At 36.7% G+C, this 15,398-nt stretch overlaps 1 protein-coding gene across 1 annotated transcript in view; it reads right to left on the bottom strand.

Annotated features, from left to right (window-relative positions):
• Positions 1-2,772: 2,772 nt before the first annotated feature.
• Positions 2,773-15,398, bottom strand: part of ADCY7 (adenylate cyclase 7) — a 32,151-nt gene continuing 19,525 nt past the window's right edge. Inside the window, exons 14-24 of the mRNA XM_009320347.1 lie at positions 14,773-14,870; positions 14,000-14,084; positions 12,220-12,357; positions 8,796-8,959; positions 7,475-7,556; positions 6,743-6,898; positions 5,877-6,023; positions 5,326-5,433; positions 3,791-3,905; positions 3,037-3,161; positions 2,773-2,919 (exon numbers count right to left, since the gene is read on the bottom strand). Of these exons, the coding sequence (XP_009318622.1) occupies positions 2,773-2,919; positions 3,037-3,161; positions 3,791-3,905; positions 5,326-5,433; positions 5,877-6,023; positions 6,743-6,898; positions 7,475-7,556; positions 8,796-8,959; positions 12,220-12,357; positions 14,000-14,084; positions 14,773-14,870 (1,365 nt within the window). The remainder of the gene's footprint in view (positions 2,920-3,036; positions 3,162-3,790; positions 3,906-5,325; positions 5,434-5,876; positions 6,024-6,742; positions 6,899-7,474; positions 7,557-8,795; positions 8,960-12,219; positions 12,358-13,999; positions 14,085-14,772; positions 14,871-15,398) is intronic.

Below are 15,398 nucleotides of genomic sequence, written 5' to 3'. Positions count from 1 at the left end.
TTTAGTGGTAAAAACAAAAGTTTGTTCTTTAACATAGATTGCTATTTCAAGACATTATTAGCTCTTCAAATTAGATACAGTGCCATTTTTTCAGTTTAAGAAAACAATAATGCTGTAAGGAGGCTTTTTCTAACAAGGTTATTTCCTCAATCTTAAATTTCACAGTTCGCTCTCAAAAGGACTGCTGAAAACAATTATTTAAATACGGTTGCTGCTTAAATGGAACCTTTTCTGTGGTTGAATATAGCTCTCATATTACACAGTTCCAGTTCTGGTGAGAAATTAGAAAGTCATCCTCAGATACAACCCCTTTTTCATTACACGCAGTTTCTGACTTCTCCAAGTATGCCTTGCGCAGTACGCTACCTTTGAGTGAGCACTGTAAGTGCACAACGTCCTCTTAAAACGGCAACAAAAACCTACTTCTTCCAGTCTGAAAGCTACAGCTCTTTACACCGCTTCTGTAGATGAGGTTAAGTTGAAGTTAGGCCCAAGCAAGTTACTAGCCTGACAGGCAACGTAATGTAAACAAAAGCATTTCAAACTGCTGTTACAGACAGCACGTTTTCTTTCACAGGTAACTTACACCCACATTCTACTAGGTCTGTGAACAGAAACGCTTCAGAGCCAGCTCTATCTATAGGCATAATGCACTTTTCAGAATATATTCATGAGGCAAATAGTCACTTTACCTAACGTATGACATCAAAGACTGCTGAAAGGAGCCTTTGACACATGCATGGTCCTTATAAAACAATGAATAAATATCTCAAAACAAATGCTTGCTGAGCATCTGTTACTACAAATACACAACGTACAAGAGTAGCAAAAGCTGTCTGAAAGTTTATTCAACTACAACACTGGCCTTATGCTGACAAAGCACCGAGTAGGAAACTTCCTTCTTCAGCAGAGTCCATACGTGAACCAGACAACCTCAAACTAAGGTTTTCTACCGTGCTATTTGCTGTCGGAGACTTACTACAGACACAGTTTTGACCACTATAAGCACAATTTTTAATCCACAGCTGGACAAGATTTAGATTTGTTCCTGTCTTGAAACATAGTCACTTCGTCTTCTAAAGAAATTACACAGTAATTAGAAAGCAGCAGTGATGCATAGGCCTGCTTGTTAAACGCTTTTCCAGCATGGTTTAGTAAACCCAGAAATATTAGTAAATGCTGCTTTGTGCGTAGAAGAGTAAGGCTTAACAAAACAGCTGTTGAAACCTGTTAAGCACTGGGCTGTTAGTCGTAATACTACATGTGGTGTACCGGGGGGGCGGGGGAATCCATCCTTAGTTAATACATATAACTGGGCACAAGATGTTAGCCTCACGCAACGCTATCATCTCCACCAACAGAAAACAGATTAAGTGATTGCAAGAAGTAGAGAAATGCTAATTTAGAAATTAGCAAAAGCCATTAACAGTTTAAAAGCTTTACAAACTAAACTAACTTACAGCCAGTCAATTTCTGTGATCTTCTTACTAACGCTCTACGCATACTTTCAGTATTGAGGCTCTGCCAAAACATTTCTATTATGAATATTTTTTTTCTATACATCCTTCTGTAACCTTCAAAACCAATTTGTTTCATAAACTGCATCGCCTTTGAAAGATATATAAAAGGTATACAAACCAGCCAGTGGCTAGTCAAATTGAAGAAACAAGAACAGAAAAAAAACCCCCAACCCCCCTCAGATGCGGTTCTGTTTATACAGTATCTGCTACTGTTTCTAATACTATCTCATTAGTTCTGTTCTTCAGTTCCCAAACAATTCGAATCAGATTATTTTTTCTTCCGTAAGTGCCTTCAAGAATGCGGTCAGCATGCAGAATTCCTGCCGGGTGTGGGCGAGGCAAGCTGTTATCACAGCCTGTCTAACCAAGCGTACAGGATAAACTGCAGGTGCCCAGTGCTCCTCAAGATCGGGTATACTTTTGAAATTTCAAGCCAGAATTTTAAAGACATTCTCTTATGGGACTGTATAAAACATGCATGCAGATACTAAATACAGAGGCACAGAAATACAAAGGAGAACATGTAATACAATGTAAACACTCTGAACTAGATGAAAGTTACTTCTGAACAGCTGTTGGTCATGAACACATTTGCGTAATACAAGGTACTACTATGGAGGAGGCAAAGATAGTAAAAAAGTGATCCGATACCGTGCAATTCATTTTTTTTCCCCCAAAGGAGCTCAGCACAATTATCGCATGATATATTTGAGTTTACTTGTGTTCCTCTTTCCGTAATTCAGCCGTCTTTTGCTGTGAAGTCTGTTTAGCATTAAAAGCAGGATGTGCAGCGCCCAGAGCATCATCTCACATGTCTGTGACAAACGCAATACTGTAAGCAGATGTGTGTCAAAGAATGAAGCAGTGGAATGTTTTAACGTGGTAATGAGTTCTACAGTGCATCCACATACGTTGTTACTGGAGCTGTTAAGACTCCCACAGTGCAGGTAAGGAAAGGAACTAACTGAAAATGCTTCATGGCAATTCCAGGTAAATCCTCAAATTATTTCAGGAAAAGGTAGTCTTTTTCAGACTGGTGGTTACGTGTCTTCTACGAACTTTTTAGAACTTCTCTTCTTTCAAAAAACAAACAAACAAACAGACAAGTCATTCTCTTATCTTGAGATATAGAAGAAATAGGAATAGTATACATATGTTTTTAGAATAAAGTCCTTCACATAAGGAGGGAAATTCTACGTCTTCACAGAAGGGAGGCAGTTCTAAGTCTATTTTGATTAACTCTATCGTAGCCTCAGTTCAGTCCCATACCTTGGAATTTGGCAGTCTCGGTGCAAACAAAGTAAGTCCTCAGTTCTCCCTTGCCTTTGACATTAATGAGTCCCCTACATTCACATGAATATCCCAACTCCTGTAGTATTTTACTCGTTTCTTCTGTGACCTTTGTGTGAAAAGAATTAGAAACTCTTGTGAAATTCTTCCGATTATTCACATTTTAAAAAAAAATCCATAACCAATTAAAATAATTTCTTAGACATTCCAAGGCTCTCATGTTTACCTGGATTTTCCCAAGTTCTCCTGTACTCTCCATTCGGCTAGCAACGTTAACAGTGTTGCCCCAAATATCATACTGAGGTTTCCGGGCACCAATCACACCAGCAATCACAGGGCCATGATTTATCCCTGTATAAACAAAAGCAGGTGTCATTATTGAAGTAGAAAGTTATGTGATATCTAGCTTCATTATTAGCCATAAGTCATGTGCTTCAAGGAAAAAAAACTTAAAATTTAACCCTGCAACACGTTTCTAGCAATCAGTATTACCACCATTCTATAAATATTAGTACTGAGTCTCAGGAGATGTGAAATGACTCATTCATTCATTGTAAAATGGGAAGTCCGAGAAAGAGCTAGGGCAAAGTTCATGCCAAAGCAAAATTCTTCCTTTTCTCCTTTTAATATCTAGAAATAAACATTTGTATAATGACAATACTGTCTTTAGTCAACAGCTAATAACAGGGTACCTCCCTTTTCATCCGCACTTATAATTTTCTTCAAACTCATCCAGCTGCAGTCTTCGTATTGCTCCCTCCAGTGATTAGAAAAGCCCATCCGTGAAGGAGCTTGGCATACGTAAAAAAACTAGACTAGACAACACTGCCTTCAGCTATTCAGCATTTTATAATAATCCAAATACTGTGTTCCGTGTTAAGAAGGGCTCCACAGCACACGGCAATTTACTTAAGTCATCCTACCTCATTTTTCATTTTTATGGAGCTGCAGCATTCACATTCTTCACAAGCTGAACTTACCAATACGTAAGCGGAAATTGTTGAAGGAATGTCGGTTGATGCCATCCAGTTTACTCATCAAGGCAATTCCATATTCCACCATAATGCCAATGTGAGCATGCTGTCTTTCCTTATCCTACGCAATTCATTCATAAATATTAATAATCAAATTACAACATAGAAGGTTGTGTCAGGCTACTCTTCCAAACCAGTACTATTATTGAATAAAGAGAGAGAGTGTGTGTGTGTATAGTATCCGAAATAGTGTGGTCAGCAGGAGTAGGGAAGAGATCGTCCCCCTGTACTCGGCACTGGTGAGGCCGCACCTCAAATACTGTGTTCAGGTTTGGGCCCCTCACTAGGAGACAGACATTGAGGTGCTGGAGCACGTCCAAAGAAGGGTGACAAAGCTGATGAAGGGTCTGGAGAACAAGTCTTATGAGGAGCGGCTGAGGGAACTGGGGTTGTTTAGCCTGGAGACAAGGAGGCTGAGGGGAGACCTCATCGCTCTCTACAACTACCTGAAAGGAGGTTGTAGCGAGGTGGGTGTTGGTCTCTTCTCCCAAGTAACAAGCGACGGGGCAAGAGGAAATGGCCTTAAGTTGCACCAGGGGAGGTTTAGGTTGGACATGAGGAAAAATTTCTTTACCAAAATGGTCGTCAAGCATTGGAACAGGCTGCCCAGGGAAGTGGTTGAGTCACCATCCCTGGAGGTATTTAAAAGACGTGTAGATGTGGTGCTTAGAGACATGGTTTAGTGGTGGACTTGGCAGTGCTGGGTTAATGGTTGGACTTGATGATCTTAAAGGTCTTTTCCAACCTAGACAATTCTGTGATTCTATCATATCTAAGGCTGAGACCACTCATCCTTGTAACTGTGCAGAATTGTCTGTTTTTGAACAAACATTCAAAATGGATGTTCAATTAAATTAAATTGGAATGGCTAGGAGGTGACAAGCATATGAGATGATTAAATTTTGTAATGAATTTATGTTTGTCCTTTAGGATTCCAGATTTAATTTTACGTGTTTTGTACATATTACACACGTGCATCCTAATGTCATATATGAACCTGCTATAGTGAAAGTGAGTCTGAGTACGGAAATTGGTTTTCATTCTTCTGGGTGACAAACAGTTTCAGATTCAGATCTAACGTGGCACTTGAGGATTCTCTTTTTGTGCCAGTTCTCAGGTAACACAAAAAGCTTACTGTCCAATTCTGAGATGGCCTTTTCTTTGGCAGCCATTCTTTGACTTCCTTATTATTAGAGCTATTCTGTTATGCATCTAGAAATGTTAAGCTACTGGAATCAAAGATTAAAAATGTGAAAAGTATGCTGGGGTTACAGACTTAATACCTGCTTCGGAAAAAAATGGAACTAGGAGATAAATAGTGAATTCGACAGGAGACAATACACTTTTATCATCTTTTTCCACATTTCAGAAAGTCACTCTTGGGGATTTACTTTCTCTTTTATATCACATTACATTTTGTTACTTTGAAATGCACCTACGTACGCACAGAATACCAAAGGCGGATTTCAGAGACAACGTACCTGGTTGTTCTCTTGGCCTGGCGTAACACTGAGACCAGCTGCTGCCATGTAAGTGCTTCCAATGGTTTTTATTTTTTCAACCCCACTAAATTTAGGTTTTAACAAGAGCTGTTTGAAGGGAAGGAAAAGAGAAACTTGAGACTTTAATACTATATTTCAGTATGGGATTTAACTAGAAATCTTATACTGACTACAATAAGCATTGAACATCTCTAGGAATACTATCAATCACACGGAGTTTAGATAAGAAAGTACTGGGGATTAGTTTCACGGTTTTGCTCTACCTGCTTATAGGAGAAATAAAAGCACTGAAGTACTGAAATAAAGTCCTGAAATTCAGGACTTTCAAACCATACTACTAATGCATTAGATGATGTAATTGAAAAGTCCCATCAGATGGGAATATCTCTTTCAAGACTGCAAGGCTGAACTCAGATTATTAGTTCAGCATAACAGCCTTTTTTCCCCTCTCTAATGCTCTCAGATCTAGTGAAACATTTTATTTTGCAGTAAGTATGTAATCCAGTCCATTTTTGCCAAAGCTTAATTACCTCATCAAAATCAGCAATGATTTCATTTAACAGCCGCAAGCATTCCAGGCCTTCTTTATTGACATCACATTCAGTATAAAACACCTTAAAATCTGGTACCGATGCAAACATGACACAGACACAGTCATAAGATTGATGGTACCAGTCCTACAGGAAAACAATACATTCATACATTGTCAGCAGTCACCTTCCACCACAGGTATTCAAAACAGTGATTATTGTTTGTAACCAGTAATCAAATTACACTTTTCCTATGAAGTCAACTACAGTACTTTACAGTGGGCATCATTAACATTTCTGATAAAATAAGAAAAGTTGATTTGCCTAAGGAGAAGCTGAGATATCTATGTATCGTAAAGATCCTCATCTATTCTGGACAGTACTAGTCTTATGACACTTACCGTGGCTGTGAAATCAGCAATATTTATTCTGATGACATGCTGGCAGAATAAGATGGATGTCTTAAAAAAAAAAAAAATCATTATCGATGAACTTCTCACTGGGGTTGTTACCAAGGAGATACTATCTGTTCCTCAACTAACTTCTTTAAAAAGAAGGCCTATCTTCTCTGGTAAAATACGGCCTTTGGAAAGCAGTAAATCCTTTTTAAATATTTGCCAAACGCAAACTGTGTCCTGAAGCCGAACTATTAATTCTGAAAACAGATTTCAGAGACTGACACTGAAAGTTCGCATTTTTTGAGGCCATCTGGATAGCAGATTCTTGGGTTTACACAAAGGTCTTGGGATACAAACAAGAGGCAAAGAGTGCAGAACCTTATAGTCTTCTGTGTGCTTGTTAGCATGACATTCTATGTCACAGAAGTCCAATTTACTGCCCTTCATATAGTAGAGATTAAAACATACCTCATTTCGTTTTTCACCAATGAAATAGGCAGCAACGTGTGCTGGAAGTACATTTTCCAGCAAAAGCCTGTTAACATTCTCCATTGTTTCAAACTGTTCATGTTCTTTTTTAAACTTATTCTTCCACCGACAATCCAGTCGACAGTAATAGTCAATCTGCAAAGGGACCAAATATGATAAATTAAATCCATATCATATCTCGCTGAAAAAAATTAGTCAATTTATTCAAAAAGTGTAGTAGCAATAAAGTTTCTTCAAGGCCTTTTGAGCCTATATAGTTATGAAAAATGCGATTTGAACAGGAAGGTCAGAAAAATATGAAGCCATCAGTATGAATGAATGTCATTTGGGTACCATCAGGTGTACTTACCAAAAGACATTTTAATAATATGGTGATTATTTTTGTCTCAAACTACTGCCTTGATTTAGGATGAATATTGATATACAAATACAGATAGATCCAAATTGGAAGAATTTGGAAGTTCTGATTTCTGTAATGCAAACACTATTGAAAAACATAAAAATGTTCCCACCCTTCCACAGTAAAAATTTTTGCATTAATCTATAACTAAGTACAAGTACATTATCTACAACTAAGTACAAGAATATAAAAAAAAAAATTAAAATATATACTAATTTAGTGCAAAGTTTCAATTAACAATACTGTTGCATTTTATTTAAATCAACTCGCTGCAAGTGAAAGAATTAACCCATTGCTTTTTAAATACGTACCTGTTTTGCAAGTAAAATTAGGGTTACGTAAAACAGAACCAGATATAAATTAGTCGTTACCCTTGGCTCTTTGATGAAAAGCCTGAAAACAAGAAAGCAATACAGTCATCTGTGTCCTTTAAGAAAATCCACATGATTCAGGGTTGGGGGGGGGAAGGGGAGGGGAAGAAGAGCACAGCAGAAGAGGGTGTCTTTGTTCAGACATATATCACCAATACCATTGTTCATTTGTGTCAGCGCCTGTCTGGTTATAGGTCCTATCCTAATAAGGAGAAAGGATTATCATTCAGTTCAATACATGAACTGTGTTTCACGTAATGACAAAATGGGTGCTGAAACCTTGTTAAGTAGCTATTGTAGAAAGAAGTTCAAGTAAACATGGCTTTATCTTAATGGAGCCATCTTAATTTCCATTGCACCGAGTTGCAGCTTTCTTCCCCCCACTGCCCCACAAAAACACAGCCAACAAAACCTTGAAGTAGGAAGATAAACTTTCTTATTTGTGGAAGGAAAGATGATAACAAATAAAAACCTGAACTGCTAAAACAAAGACAGCCATTAAATAACACCTGTATATAGTTCCATACAAATCTGAGACGCCACTCATATTTCATAGTAAGATCAGTCTGTCTTACCACATCTATTAATTTTCACAAATGCATCAAACTAAATTCTCATTCTGTGAATAGCCTGGGATTAAGAGGCTAAATTAAGAGCTCATTTAGGCATTTTTAAGCTGTGCTGACAGCTCACAGCCTCCACAAAATAAATTTATCCTAATCTTCAGCTATGAGACTACACTGAGAATCTGAGAGACTTACAAATGAACAGTAAAACCCTTCCACGCATGATTTCTCTGAAGTATTTTTATAGTTTCTTCAATTAGATCAGGTAAATTGCTGTTACTTTTCAAAACATGCCGTCAGTGAGGTAAGCAAGTGAAGAGTTCATTTTCCTATTGACTAGAAAGGTCTCGCAACCACAGCTTGAGCATCAGACTTTTAGCAAGGCTTTTCTTCATAGTTTAACAGAAGATAAACCTTATAATGAGATTAATATTCTCCCCCCATGTCTTTAATGTAATCTAAGCTTCCAGAGATCTCAGAAGCCTTATTACAGAATTTTTCAGAAAACACACTTTCTTAAAAAAAAAAAAAAGTGATATGGTCTAATATGATTCCCATGTCATTAACTTTACAGAAAGGTTTGTAATGTCTGACTTACATGATTTTGATATTTCAATATTCCAGTAAGTGTACAAAAATCTAACACCTCCTTTAATGAAACATTATCATCAATTATAAGAAACTTTACACTGTACCTGGTACCATTGCCATAGAAGTTCGAGTTTCTATGCGGAAGGGTATTAAAAATGATGAGGTATACAGTCACAGCAATGGACAGGAGGAGAACTTTGAGTTCGAAGCTCATTTGAAGAAATACTGAGCAAGCAATGAACCCCAATATGCAGCAGTAAGCATAATACTGTAAAAGAAGATTTTAAAGAGCAGATGCATTATTCAGACTTTATGCATAAGAGACTTTCAAACCATAGCAAATGCTCTAAGTTCATGATCATTTAATTTAAATAGAAGAAATTACAATCACTTGCTAAATACACTTAAAGCTTTATTTTTAATTGCACTAAAAGGCGGAACTTAATACTTTTTTTGTTTACTTTTTTGTTAAAGACAAACAAAAAGATTTAAACAAAAAGCAGCACACCAACATAAGCAGTGTCAGACAAAAGCTGAAGAGTGTTGAGAATTTATCTTCCGAAGACTATTAATTTAAACAATTATTTATTTAAAGTTCAAGACTAACCTAAAGTAGGTTCATAGTCCAGTGAACAGGCTCTGAAGCAGGAAATCCAGTATTCTGGTCCTATTTTTGACATTGCTCCCCCTTTGTAACCTTAAGCAGATACCACATTCACATCTCCCCCACCTGTAACATCTGAAGACCATGACCTGTTCTCCAACCTTAGACACAGCTCCTTCATAAGCACTTTGATGCTAATAAGCATTGTCAAGCTACAGCCATTACCCAATGGAATTATTGAAAAATCTCCCAGAGGAATCACAGTTCAGGCGCAGTGTCCAAGGACAGCACGCAGCTGGGAGCATTAAAACTGTCAGGTGGTGCAAAGTGCATTGCGCAGACAGGACTGCTCCTTCCTGCCACAGCCACAGGTGTAAGATGCTGAGCTAGCATACTTTAGTCTACAAACAACTCCAAAATTACCTCAGCTTCTGCTCCTCAAGAGTTTGTTTCTCTTTATGTACAAAGCAGTTTTCCACCCATAATAGCACAGACCTACCACAGATATAGGAGATTCTTCGCTAAACAGTTAATGTTTCTGTTAAAGTGAAGGAAACCAGAATAATTTATGGAGCAACTCAGGATCAGAGCCCATATAGTAATGTATTATACCAACTCTGTCATCCTAAAGGCATTGAGTCTAACCTCCAAAAGGTAATGAACGCTCACTGTTATAACCCTGAAGCCAAACCTCTGAAAAAGAAACCACTACGTAGAGAACACTGTGTGTTGGCCATTTAAGCCCTTTCACTCTATCGAGATACTTCACTGGGACATTTGCAAGTACAGCTCTCATCTCTGACTCGAACATAATCATCCTCCTGTTCTACTACTTTTTCCTCAAAGTTTTAGATCTATTTTTAAGCCTGAACTTTCAAAAAATTGCAAAGCCATACTTTATTCAGCACAGCAACAGCAGCTGAAACGTGTTGATTTCACAAAGAACTTTTCTGCTGTCAGATACCTAAAAAAGCTGTGTTTGTTGTCAGTAATATATACAATATTCAAAGATCTGGGTTTTAAAGTAACATGTATTTACTACTTACAGTTTCCTCAATGCAGGATTGAGTTGTGTTTCCAAAAGGCTGATTTACAGACATGCAAGAACAGAAAATTACCAGATGAGTACAATCTGTGTTATATATGTGTAACTTCCCATTTGTCATAAGGACTTGAATGAAAGGGTCCTCACACAACCTGTGCATTGTTCAAAAACATGTCCATCATCTAAAGGGGCAGCCAGGTGACAAATAAGCCTCCCAAACATTTGGATGATCTCAAAATAGAATGCTACTTTGGAATTAAAGAGATAAAAAATTAAACCCTCAGAAATAATCCTTTTGTGTCACTAGTGAGTACTGAATCTATCCTTATAGAAATGCTAGAGAACACCTTTCAAAGGTGCTGAGTAACCAAAATAAGCCAAAACTTCAGCTTTATACATGAGTACTCCAGACTTCTGAAAAATCCCTAAAAGATGCACAGCAAAGCCATAGCTAATGATAGAAAATATCCCTGGAACTGCCTTGTGGCACGAGTAAATCCTTGTGTTCAATTATTTAAAAATTCTATCTTTTTATAAAGATACCAAAATGCTGCCATCCATCTATATTATACACACTATCCAAGACTAATTTCTAAGCTTAAAATGAAATAAAGACGGTACTCTACTCACATTGGTGGTAGCATACAGGTCATTTGATCCAGTAAAGTTTGCAGGTTTGTTCCTTTCAGTAGTCTGGATTAATTGGGGAAAAAAAAAACAACAACAAAACCACCATACAAATTTGTTAGCTGGTAGTCACTAATTTTAAGTTTTTTCTCCATATCGTATATAATGAGTCCTGATCTGGTTGCCCTTTCAGTGCTACTGCAATATAAATGTTGAAATACAGTGATATCCCATATAGTTGTATTAAACATATGTGCACACACAAGGTGCAAGAAGGTTAAAATTGCCAAGTATTTACTTACATATTTTTTAATTTGGGGTAAAGTTTCACATTATGACTATGCCAATCTAACAGCTAACTGGCACAAACACGTGGTTCTGCCTCACCCCCCAGTTTCACAGCTGCCGTTCCTGTTTTCTTTTAGGCTGTCTCTGGTGGTGTTCACATGACACCACTGTGAGTCAATTCAAGGACCTAAGCCAGCAGAAAAACAACCCTACAAAAGAAAATTAAGCATTTTCTGCAGTATAGCCTTCAGAATAAACGCTCCATGGAATCAGAAGAATGGCAGACCAAGCATATGGGATCGGAAGGACATCACTTTCAGTAGCTAGCTATCAGATAGGTTTAACCGTTAACATGATATGTCACATAAAACTTGTTTAAAAAAAACCCACAGCAGAGTGGTCTTGAGCATGGGGTTACTCCAAAGGGTTGTTTTTCAAATGCATGTACCCCAGGTGCAATACAATGCTTAAACTAAAGTTAAAAGACAGACGCCATTTGCATCTTAGTGTAGCAGTAACTGCTCACAAGGTCTTTGGTTTTAAAAGAACTAAGCTATATTCTTCCCTCCCTCATTTGCATTATTACTAGCTAGTGCAAATACCACAGTAAACCGCTTGAACTTCTACCTGCTACAGCCAAACACTTAAACCCACATTAAAAAAAAAAAAAAGGAAGTTCATCTTAGAGATGAGGGTTACAATCAATAGCAATTATAAATGCCATCTTGAAAGCAAGAAAAGGTGGTGTAAACTAGAACTCAAGTCTATCACATGTACTTTTAGGTCTACAAACTGGGAGTTTTTACTTTTAGTGCTTTTACATGACATCGTGCATTGTTCTTGTGTAAATCAACTCATGTGGCAAATCAGACATTATAAAAAGCAGCAAAAAGCGCAATACTTGATGAAAAGAATACAGGAAGTTTCAATAAGTTCACAGAATAAAGATAATGCGATTACTTACCAAATTAAAAATGGCTATAATCAGCAAGGCACCTATAGTGATGACTGCTAAAGGCAGCCTAAGTAAAGGCATTGTTTCCACCTTTTCCGAGATAGCACAAAGATGGCGCAGGAAAGGCCACCGTTCTGAGCAGCACTTCTGTAAACAAAATTAGTTTGTTTCAGTAACATGGATAACACTTTGATACATGGGAAGAAATATTTCTAAATATAAAATACTTTTTCTCTGCAGGAGATTGTCAAGAGTCTTCACTGGAATCCTAATTTAGAACTCTGAATCTAGTCATTCAGACTAAATGCCTAATGCCTTTCCACAACTGAAAATAGAGATAATGCTTCCTTATTTCAAAGAGGCTGGGTGCTAAAATTTTCTGAATTTGTGCTTTAAAAATACAAAATTATGATCTGATGGAAAGTTCCAGAGAAACGGTACTCAAAATATAGTGACAATGTATGTGTATTTTTTAGTTCTAGAGCTATAGTGTTATATTTGGAACTACATTTTCAGATGACTAAATCGAAACAAATCATAAGACAGTCCCCTTTCTTTCATCCTTTTATCCTCCATTTGTTGCTATAGAGAAAAACATCTAGTAAAGCATATACTTTTAACAATTGCAAGCATTATTCAAGGATGCTATACCAAAACACTCCCAGCGTAAGTCTGATGCAATTGCAGTCTTGGAATTTTCTTTTTCTTTCCTCCATGTGTTCTCACATATGTAGAAATAGTACATGCATACATACATACACACACCTCTCTCTCTACATAGACATATATATACATACATATATATAAAAATCCATCCACTCATATATATATATATAAACATCATACATACATAAAACCCATACATGGTATCTAACTGTACTTTTAAATTAATCATAAAACTTTATCCCATGTACAGGGTGCAATTTTTTTTTTCTTTCCCTTTTACACAACTTGAACCTGTCTCTGTAAGGGACCGTTTCTTTCTGTGTCAGTTTTCCTGGGAGACCACCATCACCACTCTGCAATAGGATGATAGTGGCATTTAATATTACTTCAGAATTCCCTCTCACCCTTGGTCTAGCACAACACAAATTTGATGAGTGTAAGGAACTCTCTGAAATCCCTGCCCTCTCCCACCCCTGCCTCCAGATAGTTCTTGGACTGGAGAAGGACTTTTTTTGTTTTGTATCGTTGAACTCTATGTCACTATGGGCTGTCTCTATGTCACTATATATTTTTAAACAGTGATTGCATACATTTAATAATGCAAAGAATAAGGAACTACAAATGCAAAGTGTCTTAATTGATGTAATGGTGAATTTGGAATTCTAACAGCTATGAAATTGTTGCCAATAAATTATTCATATGTTTGCAATTTTCATGGGGCTTTATGAATGATTATGAAAACTAATCTTGCATTCAAACTTATTTTGATTTTAATATTGTTTCCAGTATAGAAAATATCAGGATTTACAACCAAAATTACTATTAAGGACAAGCATAAAACTAAATTTAAAAAACCCAACCCCACTCAGCAAGTGTTAATATCTTCCTCCTCCCTCCTACCCATCTATTCTGGCACCCAAATAATTCTGAATTACAGTGAGAATTTTCAGACATGAAAATTTGTTTCAGGCAGTGAAATCTTCTGGTAACCTGAGGTTCAAGGCTCCTGTAAACTCCTATTGAAATTAAAAGCTTAATTCATCATCCTAAAAGATAGACCAAGTTGCTGAATGACATCCATCCACTTTTGAAAACAGGAAACTTTTTTTTTAAATAAACTTACCATACATTTCTCAGCAAAGCACACAAACAAAATAAGTACAATGATGAGTGCAACAATGCCAAAGGAAATTCCTAGTTCTGCAGTTCTAAACAGAAGAGAAAGCATGAAACAAACCAGTGTTAAATGAAAAAAAAATTTCAAAGCACAACTCAGACTAATGTTTGCTAACAGTGTTTCTCTAAATTTAAATAGAATTTTTCTTCTAATAGCACTGGATGACCATAACATTGCACAGGTTATTGTTGCTCTGTTGCACAAATACTAGTTTAAGATACTCTACTCCTCACCGACAGCCTGAACCACTACCCCATGCATAAGCCACATGGAAATTGCACTGCAACAGCCATGAAAAACAAATATGGCATAAGCTTTAGAGTTATCAAACATCTGCTTTCTCGGAGGTATGAGAAGAAGCTCTAAGTTACCTCCTTGCATCTCTACAGACAAAAGGATCACTGAGCACATTTTAACCGTGTGCCTACAGCCCATATAAAATAGTATTTCTCAGTTAACTGATCATTTCCCTGTGTGTACTAAGCAAACACAATATTAAAGAAATATTTCTATTTTATTTTCATACCGATATCTAGGCTCTTATGCCAACAACATGAATGCACTCCTTTATTAAGGGGTAAATTAGTCCTAAGAGGTGTATGTTTCTTAAATGTAAACCCTCAGGAACTCCAAAGACTTTAAAAAGGTTTCATGCACATGAGTTTCACTTTAGCTATTGGTTAATTTGAATTATAAATTATTAAAATACTGACACTTACTTTGGCATTATAAACAGCTGTATCAGAAATATACAGAGGAACACAAAACTGGCACATGCGAAGTAACTCTTCAGTTTTAGAATAGGAATGGTGCGATACTGAAACACAGATTATAATAAATCTTAAGGATAATTCCAGGGGTTTTTAAAATTCTATTATATTTTTGTGATGACACATATATGCAAATTTATACTGGTCTATTAAAAATAGACATAGAACAAAAAGAGAACAAAAGAAAACCACCAAGTAAAATTCCCTTGAATATCTGTCAAGAAAAACAGCCTAGTCCAAAGGACAATTTCAAACCTAGAGGGAAATCCACCGAGTATGTAAACCAGCACTTTACAGATGCACGTAGTCAAAATCCTTATAAAAAAAGGATATACACAGAAGTAAACCTGAAGAGTGTGTGTGTGTATATATACGCACACACCAGTAACTACATACAGTATACCACAGCACAGTAAATTAAAGAACAGTTATGCAAACAGAAAAAGTACACTGTACCTAACAAATAACAGTATTATACTTGCCATGAAACAACCACAGAAAGCAAAGTATTTTCATTATGGATTCAGAAAAACTTTTCTTTTTTTTTTTTTTCTTTTTTTTTTTTTTTTTAAATC

The sequence above is a fragment of the Pygoscelis adeliae genome, unplaced genomic scaffold (genome assembly GCF_000699105.1).
Source record: "Pygoscelis adeliae isolate BGI_AS28 unplaced genomic scaffold, ASM69910v1 Scaffold62, whole genome shotgun sequence".
Taxonomy (NCBI): Eukaryota; Metazoa; Chordata; class Aves; order Sphenisciformes; family Spheniscidae; genus Pygoscelis; species Pygoscelis adeliae.
The sequence above is the reverse complement of the archived record's forward strand: the minus strand, read 5'-3'. Positions and strand labels throughout refer to the sequence as shown.